Source organism: Ambystoma mexicanum, chromosome 13 (assembly GCF_040938575.1).
Source record: "Ambystoma mexicanum isolate Mex_15411 chromosome 13, UKY_AmexF1_1, whole genome shotgun sequence".
Classification (NCBI taxonomy): domain Eukaryota; kingdom Metazoa; phylum Chordata; class Amphibia; order Caudata; family Ambystomatidae; genus Ambystoma; species Ambystoma mexicanum.
The window spans coordinates 237,246,228-237,264,046 of NC_090938.1; the positions used below are offsets into that span (position 1 = coordinate 237,246,228).

Here is a 17,819-nt window from a genome sequence, read left to right on the forward strand (position 1 = left end):
CCCTCATCCCATGGTAGAGATCACCAAGTTCTGTTTATTCCCTCTCAGTGTCTTCTGTGATCCTCTCTCACATTGATACAGTTCAAGTTCATTAGCTTTTGTTTCAAGTGTTTGTGAGTTATACTGGGACATATCTCTAGTTATATAACTAGCCCCATTTGGCCTCCCGGTCTTCCCGTTACCTTCAGCGCGACACGGGAACATTTCCGGGGCCTGTATTGACTTGGGACCTTCTCTTTTGTCCCTCTGCATGGTTGGGTTGGATTTGCCGCAGTACTATTCTTGTGGTTCTCCTTCTCCTTCATGGGGCCTTTGCACCTTCACGGATAACCAGGCTCTGTGCCTCTTTTGCTCCTCCTCCGTCAAGTGTTATGCAGGCAGGGGATGCCCCCTAGACGCTTATGCGTTCCACTCCCTCGCCTTCGTTCGGTGTGCACTCCTCCTTCAACATACGTTAATTTGAAGTCCTCATTTAAAGGTGCAATTTCCTGATCTTCCTTATAACAGTGTGAGACAAATTCCTCACCGTAAGCTTATTTCATTATCTGCTTAGATTCACATGCAGTGAATATAGTCTGACATCTAGTGGTAACTGTGGAGTATTGCATCTGTTTTTCAAAGAATCTAGAGGAACATTTGCAATGAATGCTATGGTAGTCCCTGTACCCAGAGTAGATTGATCTCTAGGCGTAAAGGGTAGATCTCCAATGGCAAGAGAGTAACAGTGTGATGCAATTTATAATCCATTTGGAAATAGTTGATCTAGAGACAGGGTCCCCTTCTCTACCAGCTGCCACAGAGACAATGAATTGGTTTGTTTTTCTCAGTGGCTTAGTCTTTTCAAGGTAGTATATTGCTGCCATCCGTCCATCAAGTGTATGGAGGCTTCTTTCAGCCAACTTGGTGGGGTTTTGAAAGAAAGTGGGACGTTTTATTGATTCACATGGAACTTCGAGATGAATTCAGGCACAAAACGTGGGTGTGTGCGCAAAACCACCCTGTCTTTGTGAATAGTCACAAATGGGTCCTGAACTGAAAAGGGCCTGCAGTTCACTTACTCTCCTTGTAGAAGGAGGTGATGGCCACTAGGAAGGCAGTCTTATAGGGGAGGGCCTTAAGGCTAGCCTTGTGCATGGTTTCCAAAGGAGGTCCCCTTCATCTTGTGATAACCGCATTCGAGTCCCATCCGGGAGCTGGGTTGGAAAAAGGGGGTGTAAAGTCCCTTTACCCCTTCCATGAAGCCCTTAATGACAGCAATTTTATACCATGAAACCTTGCTCTGGGATGTGGGATACGCCGGTAGCGCGGCCAGGTGGACTTTTAGGGAATTGAAAACAATTCCTGAATCTAATAGGTATGTTAGATAAAGGATATCTTTAGGAGAGCAGTCAATGGGGTTGACGTTCTTAGCATTGATAAAGCGTTTTCACCCACTTATTGGAGCAACAATGTCTGGAGCTGGGTATCTGAGGGAGTTGGAGTTTTTCAAATTCTATGACTTCAGGAGCCAAGCAGCTAAGTTGGGTGTTTGGGGGCACGGATGAATTGTTTCCCCCTGGTCTTGCGACAGCATGTTGTACGGGCATGGCAGTTTCCTGGGAGGGGAGACTGACATTCTCAGGAGATGGAAGAATCATGGCGCTGAGACCACACTGGTGCCACCAGGATCATCGTGACTTGGTCCTGGTGCATCTTCTGCACTATCCTGTTGAGAAGAATTGGGGGTGGGGCCCGAGGGGTGGGGGGAAGGGTAGACAAATCTCCCGGACCATGTTATCCAGAGACCATTCCCTTTGGAGCGCTACTGTGGGTACCTAGAGGTGTAATCTGGGCATTTGGCATTCTCCAGAGTCGCAAACAAGTAGATTTCTGGAAAACCCCACTCCGCAAGGAGGTGGAGTAGAATGTTCTCTTGCAAGCACCACTCGTGCTCTAAGGGTAGGTCGGAGTCTCTGCTGAGCACGTCTGCCAGAAGATTGCTTTCCTCTGGCACATGTGTTTGAGTGCCCACATCCAGATGTTCTGGGACAGTTTGGATAGCCATTATCAAGAGAGTTATTATTATAGAGAGTGAGTGGCCCCCTGCTTGTGAAGGTAGTACATGGCTGTGGCACTGTCTGAAAGGACAATAACTGTTTTCCCCTATAGATGTGCTTGGAAGGCTTTTAGGCAGAATGATGTGAACGGATGCTACTGATGGGGACCACACGCTGTGAGCTCTCCACTCCGACAGAGATGCGTCTGTATTGAGAGTGGCCTCTACTGCGGGGTTGGTAAAGGTTTTCCCTGCAGAAAGTTTTCCCTTGACCACCACTGCAGAGACTAAACGAGGGCTGTCGGGACAACCACTAGATCGTCCCAGAGGCCGCTGGCCTGACATCATTGGCTGGAGAGGCACTCCCTCATGGGGTGCATGTGCAGACGAGCGTGTGGAACTAGGAAGATGCAGAACATCATAATCCCTAACAACCGCATGGCCTTGCGTACAGTTATCCAGAGACTCGATGCAGTACCCATGGGCGAAGGTCTTGAGTACCCACTTATCTGATGTGATCCCCTCCCACACTTACCCAAGATGTTAAACGTCCCTCGACTGGGGAAGTGTGGGAGGGAATCCGTACCGCCGAGTCATTTGGTGGTGGAGGCTGGTGAAGCTGCGGAAGCAGAGTTTCCACCTCTGCCTTTCCCAAACCCTCTTTGTTGTGGAGATTTGAGTTATACAAAGGGATATCTTGGCTGACCGGGATCTTTTCCTTCAGGATACTTTCCACAAAGTCCGAGTCAGGGACTGCTTTAAAGTGATCAGCAGCCTGTTATTGAACAACAGCATCTTGTCGTTGATAGGCAACGAGTTCCTGGATTGGGTGACAGGAGGGCCATCCACATATTTTTTTTCCAGGGTCATGGTCATGTAGGTGGTGAGGTATACCATGTGCCCAGGTCATCCAGTCTGTGTCCTGATAAGTAAGATCCTGGCCGCCCTTTTAGAGTCCTGGCCATAGGAAAAGTCACCCATCCAGAAACTCATCTACATGGGGGTCCCGATAGGATTCCTCAGGGATGAAAATTGAGCACCTTGGGAGTGGAGCCTCTGAGTTTGGAGCAACAGGACTCAACAGCTATGTCTTTTTATAAATATCAAACTGGCCTGAGAAATCGATGGACCTGGCCATCTTTCATACCTGTCCCCAGAGGAGTCCAAGGGATCAGGAGAGGGGAAAAAGGCTGTGGAGATGGAGCTCAGTCCTGATGCAGGGGCCTGGAAAGAGAAGAGGCTGTATAATAAAATGAGAGGCCTTCTTGGGGTCTGCAAGCTAGCTGTAGCTGTAGAAAGCTTCTACCAAAGCTTCAGGAGTGTTTTGATGAGTGGACCCGTCTCAACACATCTTTCGACGCTACCTTATCGGAGGCCATAGAATTAGTGGGGACGCCCGCTAATAAAGAAGGTTTAGTGCCATGCGTAGGGCCCTTAGGTGGCTGTGTAGAGGGTGCCGAAACGCAAGGTTCGGAAGGCCCAGCTAGGGATTTTGCCAGGGCCGGCAGAAACTTTCCTCGACTGATCCGACGGGGGAAGTTTAGGGGTTGTATGCTTTAGAGCAGGTGGTGTGTGTGTGTGTGTGTCCCTGTCGCTGGGGTGTGACTTTCCCATAGCACTGCGGCTGCATGCTTTTCGGGCCGGGGACGGATATGTGGGAGCTCAAGGGCTCCACAGTTAGGTCAATGGTCTCCGAATCAGAGCAGCGGCTGCCGACAGACTCCTCGTTTGAGGCACCGGCCAAGGAGAAATTCTCAGCCTGCATTGTGTAAGCCGTCCACTGTTTTATACGCCGGTCTTTCAGGGTCTTGGGCCAAAAGAGTTTCCAGGCTTTACAGTGATGCTTGTCCTGATCAAGAGGGAGACATGGATTGCATTGGCAATGGGTGTCTTTCCAAGGGAATTTGCTGTTGCAAGACTAGCAGAATTAAAAAGGCTTCCTGTCCATAGCAGAAGGAAACAGCAGCCAGACCAAAGGAAATGAGAGAGAAGGGGTAAAGAAAAGTCATTCTCAAGAGTCAGTACGAACAGGGCCCCACTCTCCCTTCTATAAAAGGCAGGCCAGAGGGCCAAGGCCACAAGGAAAACAGTCGCCGAGCATTCAAGGATGGATCGTTGGCAGACAGGATCAGACGGCGAACAGCTGTTTAGTAGTCATTGAAGGCAAGCCAACCGCCGAAGAACAGGAACCAGCAATGTAAAACTCTTACGAGCTCTGCATTATGTGCGACTGACTAGTTAGGCGAAAATAAAAAAAAATTCAATCTCTGGGGCCTTAACGCATCAGGTTAGGCATAGTGTTACAGTCACGCCCATGTCGACGTCCCTTTTTTCGATCTTCAAAAAAAAGTTGCAATTCTCTGTGATTACCACTAGATGCCTGACTATATGCACAGCATGTGATTCTAAGCAGATTCACAAGCATCAGAAGGTAGTTATATGCCATCATGTAATATGGTCTAGTAGGTTCCTTGCAGGAACAGGAGTCCTCGCCCCTTAAGCAGGAGTCTTTAACGGTGAGGTTCCACTTGTCTCTACCCCTAGGGAGGGTATGCAGAGCGGGCTCATCTGCCTACCCTCACAAGTCAGGGCTCCCCCAAGGAAGAAGGTGTCGAATTCCCTCGATTCGTCACAGCAGACTTTGCTGACTCCTAAGGTAAATGTATGCCCACTACCTAATGGGAGGCACAACATATATAAGGATTAAGAAGTGAAAAGTAAGGGGAACTCAAAACAATTGTGAACATACGTTTATAAAAAGTCATAATCAGGATCTAAAATGCCACACAATCACAACAAATCAATTTACCTCTATCCCTATGCAGCATTAATGATACAAAAAAGCACTATACAATAAAGACGAGAAATGGTTCGAAATTAGTAAACGAAGCCCAGCGGGCCACAAAAGGTTAAGAAAAAATTTAACTTATAGACTCGGACCCATTAAACTCATAACAAATGGATACAATAATAACGAATAGTAACTTGTAGCATTTTCATGAGCAGGAGACTAATACAAAGAAATCAAATACAGGGAAACAAGCTAAACATTCAGTTCTTTGATGCAAAACTCAAGGGGCCTTAAGGTGCACCAGGAAACATGTCAATGAACAGGCATGTCCCATCCAATGCCACTTTTTAGGTTTTTGTAGTTGGTTTAAGTTTCCCCATTGGAATAAACAGGACAAATCCAATAGGCACAATCATGGTTATGGATCAAGTTCTACCAACAGTTATAGAAAAGGCATCAACCAACTCTATGGGAAGCCAGGAGAGACCGTCACAAAGAGTTACATTTCCAGTTTCTAGGCCCAGAAGCCGCAGGAAGAAAGGAAGCAAAGCAGTATTCGGGTAAATGTTAACTAATGGCGAAAAACTATAGAAGGAGACTTGCAGAAACAAAGGAGCCTGGACCCAAGGGAACCCTGAGGGTAAGTTGAAAGAATAACCAACTAGACCAGGTTCCAAAGATAAGTACTCATGGCACCAGTTTCAGAGAACACGGCTCAGAAACAGATAAAACGACTGGAGAGTAAAAGCCTTTAGGATTCAGTCACCCATCAACTTGCAGCCCGTACTAATGAAAACCAGGAGAAAGGATAAAAATCAGCCTCACCAAGCGGGTGGCCCACCAGTCATGAGTGAAAGCACTGGCAGAAATGCCTACCAAGACGACAGAGAAATGCGACTAGGTGCCTCTGAACATCTCAATGGGCAGAACGGAGCAGCCAGAATAAAACAGTCGCACAACGACAACAGCGTAGTTGAACCAGGACAGCCCAAATGAAGAGCAGCACAGGTAGTGGTGTCCCAACACCCTTCTGGGTAATGGAGCCTTCCTACATCAAGGCACTGGAACCAAGAGAGCCCAACGGAATAGCGGCACGAAAAAAGCCCACAACAGTCCTGCACGGGGCATCAGCACATGCAGCGAGGATGACAAGGGGAGGACAAATGGCAGCACAGACGGATATCCAGCAGCGAAAAATGAAACCTGGGGTTGAGTGAAAAGACAGTACCCAGCCAGCTTGCCCATACCTGGTACTTAGCAACAGACCTTTGTGGCAACAATGCTTCAGCAGCAGGTACGTCAACCTACTAAAATCTCTGAAGAGTTGAGGCAGAGTCAGGTTCTCCCCTAGACATACCCATTAATTTGTGGGTTTGCCTAAGCCAGCACTCTAAATCACACACAAAAGGGCTGTCACCCAAAGCTTTTTGTTGTAGGCCAATCAGGCTGGCCCTAAAAACCACCAAGCATACACGCAGGTCCATTCAGACTGTGTATTGGCCGGTCTTGGGCAAGTGGGCAGTTTTAAAAGAGTTCCAACCACTAGAGAGTCTAGGGCTGTTCTCAAGAGTGAGCTCATGTTTGCACAGTGGCTAGTTCAGGCTTGCCTTGTGATTTCCCTAAACAATCTTAATCCTCAAAACAAAGTGGCTGAAATAATGGCTTATGATAAAGTACATTGGTACACCAATGGATATCATACTTGGATATTAGATTACTCGTGATGTAACACTCAGGCTAAATGAAGGGCAAAGCTGTAACTAAATTACAGCTGCCACCAGCCAATCTATTCTGCATTAGTGTAGGGTGATATAATCATGCTCGGGCCAAAATAAAGCACTTAAAAGGACCCCTGTCCTAGGAGCCGTATCAGCTACCATAGGACTGAAAAGTAAAAATGGGTTGCAGAGGCAGGGGGACTTCTACTGAAGTCCTTCAGACTATAAAAATAAGCCAGAGATCCAACAAAAACAAAAAGGGAAAAACAAAAGCAAAAATGTAGGGATCCTCAAATTGGCCAGCAGAACTGCCAAACATGGAACACTTTATGAACTCAACAAATGTAATTTCCGCAGACATCCAACAGGAGAGAGATCAGTGCAATGATCCATGCAACTCAAATTTAGAATTGCATAGACACGCAGCAGACAGGAGGCTCTGAACCACTATTTTTATATTAGCAATAAAATGAAACCTTTATTTTTATATTAGTAGTAAAATTAAATAGCCCTCAGTAAACTTTTGTAATTACCTGAAAGTTCTCTCGCCCAAAGAGGTAATCCCAAACCTGTCTCTGAACATCCCAATTCACCAAATAACCCTAGCAAATAAAGAGAAAAAAAAAAGATTAAAGGTTTGAATTGTTACCCATCTAAAGCACAATTTGTATACATTTTCAAAATAAAATAAAAAATGTACTTATCTGTAATGGTAGATATCCAAGTTTGATTGTTCATGCAGCGCCTCACCTTACTGTGCATATGGGAATCATAAAGTGACCTCAACAAAGTATGGCTTTATGCGATCAATGTAAATTATCATTGTGAGTCCAGCTTTGGTGAGAAGACTTTACAATGGGGCAACGGTTCTCAACCTTGGCTCCAGTGGGACTTTAAAGTAAGCAAATACATTGTCTCTAGTGGTAGCTGAGCTGCACTGAGGGGCCTTCAAAACTGTCCCCTCCCACTTCAAACCGCCCTTCTTTGTGAGAAACGTCTGCCAATCTGCTCTGACAATAACTAGTGATAGTGTGTACTCCAAGCTAATTTACAAACTAGGTTCCAAGAGATTGTCAGTAACAAAAAGTTGAGTGTTGTACAACAAAAACATATACACCCTGCAGTACTATTTAAACGTCTGCTACAGATATATGAACCCACAATATCTAGTCCCATTGAAAGAGTCACTGGTTGAAGTTCATATTCTCTTATACACCTATTATGACAGACTATTTGTCTGCAAAGCTTTCTACAGAAAGTTGCATAACAAAAACTCCAATGCAGTTTTCAAGGAAAACAGTGCATTTAATGACCATCTCCTCTGCTCAAAAAGATAGATGTAGATTTTTTTCTTGAACTTTGAACATCAATATAAAAAATTGCTACCAAAACCATCAAAACTGATCTTGGTTGCTGAACTTCAAGCAGCACGGGTATACACCTTAGAGGGAAACTGACAAAGAAACAAAGAACCATGCTTCCTTAAACTAGAAAAAGCTTTTATAAAACACACACAAGTCAATAAATATGCTGTGGGTATATCATTATATGGAATCTTTTGCACTTCTGCAACTCCCTCTCCCTCTCTAGTCTCCGCTCAGGCACGACTCACTCTGCAGGGCATACTCTGGATGTGCTGATCTCCTCAGACTTTCCCCTTTCTGTCCCTCTCACCGCTCCTCTCTCCTGGAGTGATCACTTTCTCCTTTCCTCTCATCTCACCCTCTCTAGCCCCCAGGAAAAGCCACCTCCATCCCTGCCACCCACCTTCTTGGTCATTCGACCCATGAAGCGCGTGTCAAGCGAGGTTTTCGCCGAAACTCTCACCCACCCTCTACCCCCCCTTTGGCTGACTCACCCTGACTCCGCCCTTTCCATGCTCCACTCTGCTATATCTGATACTCTTGATAATCTTGCCCCTGTCATGAGAATCGGCATGAAGACCAAAGCCAAATGCAATTCCTGGTACGACTCAGACCTCATCACCCTTAAACGCAAGTGCAGGGTGGCTGAGAGGAAATGGCGCGCTTCATGTACATCCTCTGACAAACTGGCCTGCTGCCTGCTCCAAAGGCAATACCGGCTCTCTGTCCTCACCAGGAAGAGCATGCCTATCCAAGCCTGCGTCTCTGCAGCATCTAATAAGTCGGCTGAACTGTTTAAAATCTGCAAGGAACTGGCCAATCCTGCTGCAATCTCTACCTCTCCTGTCCCTTCCCAGGCCCTCTGTATGGCACTGGCCTTTCACTTGATCTCTAAAACTCAGGACATCCTGTCCTCACTCCTCCTCTCCTCTCCCCTCCCCATCTACTCCCTGCTCTTCCTCTGGCCCTTCAGCAGCCAACTCTCCTCCCTCCTTCTCTGCCTTTCCAGTGTTCTTCGCTGATGAGATTTCTAGACAAGTCGATCTGTGAAAGTCTCCTCCAACAGGTTCACCCCTGCACCTCAAAAACCATTAAGGACCACATCGACTCCCTGGCTCCTGCTCTGACTGACTTCTGCAACCACTCCTTCACCACTGGAGTCTTCCCTTCCCCCGCTGAAGCACTCCCTTGGGCACCCTCTCCTTAAGAAACCCTCTGCCAACCCCTCCTGCCTGGCTAACTATCGCCCAATCTCGGTCACACCTTTCCTGGGCAAACTCCTAGAAAAGCTGGCCATCTCCCAGCTCAATGTCCACACTGAATCTGTTGGCTGCCTTTATGACCATCAGTCTGGCTTCAGAGCTGCCAGAAGCGCGAAACTGCTCTCCTGAACATCCGTGAAGACCTGCTCTCCAACCTTGATTCCAACACCCCCTGTGTCCTCATCTTACTTGATCTCTCCTCTGCCTTTGGCACGGTCAACCATGCCATCCTGCTCAACCGTCTCCGTGATAACCTGGGGATCACCGGTCAGGCCCTGGCGTGGCTGACTTCTTTCCTCTCTGATCGACCCTTCCAAGTTGCAACTTGGGTCCTTTCTCTGCTCTGTCTCCATCTCTACCTCTTCCAGTGGTGTTCCCCAGGGGTCCAACCTCTCACCCTGGCTGTTCAACCAATACCTGGCACTTCTTGCCTACCGCATTGCGACACTCTGCCCCAACTTTCAGTGCTATGCGGATGACATAGCTCATTTTCAGGCTTCCCTCGGCCACCTCTTCTCCCTCTCTCATCTCTGACTGTCCGCCATTCAGGAGTGGTGTGCCGCCAATGATCTCTGCCTTAATGCTAGCAAGACCAAGATTCTCCTCATTGGCACACCTGCTTCTCCTTTCCCGTCACTCTCTGGCCGGCCTCTTGGCCCTCTTCCTACTCCCACCTGTGATGCCAAAAACCTTGGGGTCATCTTCGACTACACACTATCCTCTCCTCACATCTGACGTCTCTAAGAAGTCTCACTACCAGTTGCACCTCCTCAGAGGTATTCTTCCTTTCCTCTCCTTCTCCCAGAAGCTTGCCGTCTCCAGAGCTCTGGTTCTCTCTAGGTTGGACTATTGCAACAGCCTCCTTCTAAGTCTGCCTCCTTCTAAGTCTGCCTGCTTCTACTCTCCGCAACTCATCCAGAACAGAACTGCGAGACTTGTCCTTGGCCTCAAGCCCAGGGATTGTATCTCTCCGGGACTGAAATCTCTGCATTGGCTCCTAGTGGCTGCGAGGATTAAGTTCAAACCCCTCTGCATTGTCCATACCTTCAACTCTCCCTTCCTAAATATCTTCCTTCTTGAGCTCTTCGCTCATCCACCTCCAACTGCCTCTAGTCAGACGCTTCTCCAAGCAACAAGTTTGTGGTAGATCTCTTTCTTCGGCTGGGGCCGCCCTCTGGAACAGCCTCCCTGAAACTAGAAGAGAATCATCTCTGGTTCCGGAAGCACCTCAAAACCTTTCTCTGTGCTTCGGCTTTTTCCTCCTCCTCTCCACTGCGGACTTCCTGGCTGATACGGATACTGATACTGCACTGGTTACCTGGCCTCCCACTGGGGTCGGGCCCAGGCCCCCTGCCCGCCAGTCGCACTGCCCTCCTGGCAGCCCCCGCACTTGGGGACTGTTTCTGTATCCCTACAGTCCCTTACCAGCACTTTACACCTGTTGTCTCTACTTACCCTTGCACTTGCCAACTGCAGGCTGTACTTTACTTTGTTATTTATCTTATTATCCCATGTACTGCACTGTCCCCTCCCCCTCTGCACTTCCCTCCTTCCCCTTCTCGTTCACTTCCATGATCTGAAGGACACCTGGCCTAGTAGGATCACTTGTCGGTCTTCCCTCTGTGCCCCCTCCCTTGCCTCATCGTGCCTTGAAACACTTGTGTAAAGGGATGTTATAAATGCCATATCATATCATCATAACAAACACACACATTGAAATAAAGCAAATCTCTGTCAGAAGGCCCGACCTCCTGCACCCTTGGCCCGACGAGTTTGCATGCCATGAATGCTCTTTGGATTCTTTCACCGATTCTTACTGCCATAGTCTCTATGGGTCAGGTCTTCCAGGCCAATCTGGTTAGGTGTACATGCACCGGGTTTATGGCAAGATGAACTGCAACATCTCCATCTGACTAGCATGTGCCAATTGGGAGTACCTCTACAAGAGTATCACTCATGCTAAAAAAAACAACCTAGTTTACCAAGACAAATCTTAAAGGGATAGTCCAGTAAAAAAAATTTTTTAAAAATAGATAGGCAACATTAAAAAAATACCAGCACTTTCTTTTTTTAAAACTTCCTATGTAAAATTTTGAGCTATTCAAGCTCAAAATTCGCAAAAGCAAGCACATGGGCGCATCCATTTTGTGAAATGGATGCCTGCCTGTGCTGGCTTTTGCGGCACTAATTAAGGAAAAGCCAGCCAGCTGTAGTAAACAAAAGCTACCGCTGGGTGGCTTTTCCTTCATTGGTGCTGTACGCGGAGGACGGGGACCGGAGACCAGAGCAGGAAAGCTGCAGCTGAATCTCGGTAAGTGCTATTTATTTAAAAAAAAAAAAATAAGCACTAGCTGCGTTTTTTTTTCTAAGTTTTCCGGGGTGGAGGTGCCCGGAAAACTTAGAAATAAAACCGCAGCTTTAAAAACGTATTTATGTTTGCGGTCGCTTTTGAAGCGACCGCAAACCTAAATACAACGTTGTGTTTGAAAACGCTGCGATTTTTCTTTCCAAGTTTCTCAGGCTCCTCCGGCTCGGAGGAGCCTGAGAAACTCGGAAAGAAAAACCACAGCGTTTTCAAACACAACCGCGTTGTGTTTCGGCCTGCTTTGGCTATCACTTTGGGTCTCCGGTGCTCCCCCAGGGTTTACTTCCTGTGGGGCTGGTAAAGGCTGAGTGGCAGACATACTAACCAACCAGAATGGTTGATCATCTGACCCTTTCCCCCCCTCTAGTGATTGATGGGCTGGCCATTAGCCCGTTCTCTTTTTGCAGTGGTACTCAAGCCCTGCATGGTCAATGCTTCCCTCTCTTGCTGCTTTGTTCCGCTACTTGAAAGAAGCAGGTATTCCGACCTGCTGACAGTCTTTCCCATTGGTTCCCATGGTTATTAACCTTGTTTGGCCATATTGGCTGGGTGCAGTGGTTTGGACATATCCTGGTTTGGATTTTGTACTACTGGTGATCAATTCCGCCCTGCCTGAATTTTCCTGATGCCTCCCCACATCTGTTGGCATGTGGAACAATATTCCAGGCCCCCTTACTGCTGCAGCCCATCGTTTACTACCAGCGCCTTCTGCTTGCCTCTGGGTCACTGTAGTCACCTAGAAGGTTGCTGAGAGACCAACACCTGATCAGCTGCTTGAGACATCTGAAAGTGCCTCCAGCCATTATCCCAGTCCTGGGATCTTTTTCTGCTGAGCCGTGACCCTTTCTTTGTCCACTGAACGAACAGAGCCATCTTCCCAGGTTCTCTCATCCCCAGTCTTCCTCACCTGGTTCTCTGCTTCCGCATTGAAAGTCGACATTGTGGGGAGGCCGCTCAGTCTTTTCCTTGGTTGCGAGAATCGCCATTGACTCAAGACCCTGGGTACCATATCCTGTAAACCTCTCAGAGTAAAGAAGCATATACTTAGTTGTTTCGCTGAGCTGGAACAATTTGGTCCGAAACTGCTGAAGTGAGTACTTACCTTAGTGTCCTGAGGAAGGCTATTATTATAGATTCTCACCATCACGGGTTCCTCTGATCCAGTGTCAAGGTTCCTTGGAGGCGCATCTCAACCGGATGTACTATTGACTTACATTCGGGGTGTCTCCTGCTCTTATGCATCTTTGTCTGGGGCTTTTCGCTCGTCCTCCAACCTCTTGGTTTTCATTGAGGTCTCCTCTGGTTCACCTTGGGTTGTTTGCCATGGAAACCACAACAGTGGTGTAAAACAGACTTGCCTCCATAAAAGTAGTGGCCTATTCACCTTTATCCCAATGGTTCCTATAGAACTTTCTGCCTGTCCTAGAACTCCAAGTCTATCTGGGGGTACTTAAATGCCCCCTGGAGTTTTTTCCTGTTCTCACAAAGGGTCCAGTGAGCTTTGGACCTGGAAGTAGAATTTTAGGACTTGCCTCTAATTTTCATTGTATTTTTAAGGTAGTGCTCTGCACTTCTCTCATTGTGAATGCATTGCTACACTGCAGCTAATTTTGGTGACTGAAAATAGTGTTATCCCAAAGTGTATTGTAACCATTTCTAAAATGCTACATTCACTCATCGAGGCCTTTGACTATGGTTTTGAAATGTCTCCTACCCTCCATCACTATGTTAATTATCAGGTGTGCATTTGTATTACTTTTAGTACTGAAGAGAGGGTCTCAAGAATGCCTCTCCTCGCCCCCAGGAACATGACGGGACAGAGCCAGGAATGCTCAAAGTCACTCATCTTATTTCAGACAATCCCAAATGCACCATTTGCCGACACGTACACAGAAAGGTATCCCCTCAACCAGCCATACAGTCCAAATCCAGTGTATATTCGTACAGGTATAGGGGAAGAAACTGAGATCGTGGATGGGAATACCCTAATAGACAGTCTCGATTAAGCACCAAGAAGCCACGATGCTGACGTCATTAGTGACACCACAATATAGCAGAATTTGTCATGAAGCACACTCGCTCCCCTGCACCGCATTACACGAACACACATTCACGAAGAACATGCTTACACAGTTCTATAGCTAGAGAAGGGATACATATACACACTGTCAAAGCGTTTATTATTTTTCTCATTAGCCAAATGCAATAACGGAAAAACACAAGGCAACCAGAGGTCCTTAGCAAGCTTGCAGATGCTTAAGGCAATTAACACTACAGGACTACAGGAGTATATATGGAGCCTGGTAGGACCACGTGTGACTAATTTATAAGTTACCTAGCATAACATGAGCATGTAGAAATCATATTATAAGTCTAAGGAAAATTACAGAAGGCCTCAAGCCACAGAGCACAAGTCAAGAAGGCTGCACGGAGCACAAAGCAGGCTCACAGCCAAGGTCAGAGATACACAGTAGCATTAGAAGACAAGAGACCAGCGTTAGAAAAAGGGAATAAATCATCATAAACGCAGACTCAAGAGCTTGATTTTGTTTTCTACCAGCACGTGATGCAGCCGAACCAGGCAATGGGCATTCACCCGTGGTGGGAAAGCAGAGCCGATCCCAGCAAACCAGATGAGGCATGAAACAAGTGTTGCAAACATAGGAGCACACTCTCATAGGCAAAGGTGGTACCCTACCAGTTACAATACAGACACATAATCGCTTCACATCACCTTGAAGAGGTGCACAGAGAGCTGAGAACCGAATCGAGTCCAAGGCCTGGGGAGATCATCTCTAGCCAATCAAAGAATGGAACATCAGGGGGTGGATGGCAAGAACAAATGGAAAGCCCATTGCTCTGCAATAATGTAATAGATAGTTTCGCAGGGACGGGACTGGCCAGCCACCTGACATGGAAGGACCAGTAGAATAACCTCTATAGGGTACTTCCATAGGGATTACCACTCTCGATACGGTGAGAAACAAGGTGTCTCCCTAGCTGGTTCCTGGGCATCTGTCATCCAGGACACGGCTGTTAGGGAGAATTCTCAGATATTTGCTAATTCCTCTCTACCTTAGAGAACCCCAGCACCTTTGCTGGATTTTGAGGACTATAATTTTTTACCTGGAGAGATAGAGACCCTTTTTTCCCCACTCTCTCATGTATTTTTGCTATCACTTGAGCACTGCGTTTCTTTTGGTTTTGAAGTCTAACAAACTCCATAGGCATCATCTTTTACATTGCACCACACAGCACATTCAGTGCAGTGGCACAGGGAAATCTTTCAGATTTCCCAAAGGTTTAAATACATTTTCTTGGATAAACTACTGTTTCCAAGAGCATTGAAGTGAAATTGACTTTACTTAGTGTGATCCCTAATATTCTACCTACCTTAAATTCTCTGCCGGACAATCTCGACCCTAGCACCATGGTGCAGGAATATAATAAGATTATGCTCTCCACACTGGACAAAGTTGCGCCCCTTAAATTGAGACCAACCAAAGCCAAAGCTTACCTTAACAAGTGGTTCACTCCACAACGAAAGGACTTGCGACTACTAAAAAGAAAATGTGAAACCGCCTGGCGGCTTTGCCCCTCTAGCGAGAATAAAAAGCTAACTTCCACGGCATTACACTACAAAAATGAAATCTGTCGGGCAAACCAAATTCATACAATGAACGTATTGCCAATTCCAACTCTAGTATGAAAGAACTATTCACAATACTAAGAGAACTAGAGTCCCCCATCTCCACACCAGACATCCATATCAAAAACAAGACTTGGTGTTCAGATATCCAACAAGCCCTAACTAACAAACACCCTACAACTCAAAATAAAAAATAAGAAAGACGCACTGAATTTACCACAGCCAACTATCTCCCACCGAACAAACAAACCATTTATCAAAATAACAGATTCCGTTTCACTAAAACTTCCATTCTAGAAGTTGAAAAATCTATCCTATCACTCAAACCTTCCAATTGCAAAGGAGATGTCTGCCCAGTTTATATTATAAAAGATGCCGCTAGAGGCCTCTCCCCTTTCATATCCAAGTTGATCAACGCCTCATTTGCCTCTGGCACCGTCCCAGCCAACCTCAAACAATCTTGGGTTCTCCCACTTCTGAAGAAGCAAACATCTGACCCACTTATCGCCACTAATTACCACCCCATCACACCGGTACCATTTTTACTTAAAATCCTGGACAAAATTGCTTACTTACAGATCAAAAAATACATCGAGCTACACAAACTCATATGGGTCAGACAATCGGGATTCCGTCCGTTACATGGGACGGAAACTGCATTGATAGACTTGAAAACACAGATCGATGAGCTGAGAGACAAAAGGGAAGACAGCACTGCTGCTATTTGATCTCTCAGCTGCATTCGAACTGGTGGATCAGAAGGTCCTCGGCAGGCATCTTGATTCAGCAGCCCCCTTCTCCGCAGATACCGTCAAGTGGATAGAATAATTCCTGAGTGACAGAACTAGCAGAGTATTCTCCCCGTCAGAGGCAGCCGATCCTACCCCCGTCTTAAGTGGGGTCCCTCAGGGCTCATGCATAGCTCCAACTCTGTACAACATATTCACCAAGCCATTGTTCGATGATCTGGATCTTCTGGGTATCACCTATACAAATTATGCAGATGATACACAGATTCTCCTCCCACTTTCTGGGGATCATTGGAAGGACCTGGCGCTGGTGAAAAGGATCTACCTCATTATTCAGGCATGGATGGCCACACAGTCTATGCCTGAATGATGACAAGACAGAGTTGATAATTCTTGGTACCCCTTCCAACATGTCTAAACTAGGCCTTGAATACGATTCATCCATCATTGATGGCAACAATACCATCGTTTCTAAGGAGGTAAAAACACTAGGTTTCTACCTAGACGCTACTATGTCTGTTAGGGAGAATTCTCTGTTTAGGCTGAATTTCCTAACCTAGTGAGTCCCCCAGCAGCTTTGCTGGATTTTTGGGGTTTATTTTTTTCTCCTGCCAAGAGTGAGACTCTTTTACCCTCACTCTTGGGCATGATTTGAGTGTGTTTCTTTGAATCTAAATGTGTTTAATGGGGTATGGGGTCTTTTACTCCATAGGGCTTCATGTGTTTTTGTGATGTGTGTTACACAGCACCCTCAGTGTAGTGACACAGGGGTGTCATAGTGACCCCCCCAGTGTAGACTCCATAGCCTGGGACTGACTACTGTCTCCCAGGGCATGTAAAGTCACCATTGACTTTACTAGTCTTAAATTCTGAACAGAACCAGTACAAACCATCATATTGTGGACGTACTGGCTGGGGCAATTCAATTGCCCCGGGGTCTGTTAGTCGAGGGGGCACGTCTCAGTCCCCCCTGATCGAGTTTTGGCTGGTGGCAGTGGATACTACTTTTTATATTCAACCGTGAATATTTTCCTATGGGATTTCCAATTGTTTTAGGCTACTACCTTTATTTAATTATTTACGGTAGCCTCGAACATACCGCCGGTTTATTTAATTAATATTAATTCTCCGGTTGGTATTTTTTTGCCAAAACATGATTCTAAAATGGCGTTTGTGTTCTCTTCTGTGACTCCAACCCAAGTCGAGCCCTTTGTTCCACTTTTTGGCGGGCTTCTCCACAGAAGCCCTCCAAAGTGGTGCCACTCTGTCTGGGGTACTTGGGAGAGGTGGTGGGAAATTTAGGCACCCTGGACTGAGTTGCCTAGCAACTCAAGTCGCACTCCATCCTGATTGGCCCAAGTGGTGAGCCGGCCGGCTCACCACTTAGCATGTTTGAGTGACAGCTAGGCTGAGTGCATGGGGGTTTGCTGCATAAAAGCAGGGCTTTGGGGACTGGAACTTCAGAAGTCGCCACAGGACCTAAGAATCCGACGAGGGAGAAGCTGAGCCGACCTGCCACGACACCACCACCGGTGGAGCCCTGCTGGACCGCCTCACCACTTTTCCCAACAACAGAGGAGATCTCCCGCCGGAGAGTCTTCTTCCTTTGACTGGTGGGATAACCAGTTTCACCGTCTTTTCGCTTTCCCGACGTACCTCGTGGCCTCCTTGCCCGTGCCAAGCACCCCGGCAACCGGGATACCACAACCGCAAAACAAAGGTACCACCTTTATCCAGAAAACTCTGCGGCTGGTTTCTGCCCTGGTAGTGCAACAACCTTCATCTTTCCTCCAAGTCGAGATCTTCTCTTCCCCTGGACGACGACGCAACTTGCACCCACTACCAGGAACAACTGCCACCGCTGGAGGATCCTTCCCACTTAAGGT

General features: G+C 46.9%; 1 protein-coding gene across 1 annotated transcript in view; it reads right to left on the bottom strand.

The window, feature by feature from the left end:
- The window catches only part of ACTR6 (actin related protein 6), a 601,838-nt gene that overhangs the window by 420,587 nt on the left and 163,432 nt on the right, over positions 1 to 17,819 (bottom strand). Inside the window, exon 3 of the mRNA XM_069633699.1 lies at positions 7,078 to 7,146. Within this exon, the coding sequence (XP_069489800.1) occupies positions 7,078 to 7,146 (69 nt within the window). The remainder of the gene's footprint in view (positions 1 to 7,077; positions 7,147 to 17,819) is intronic.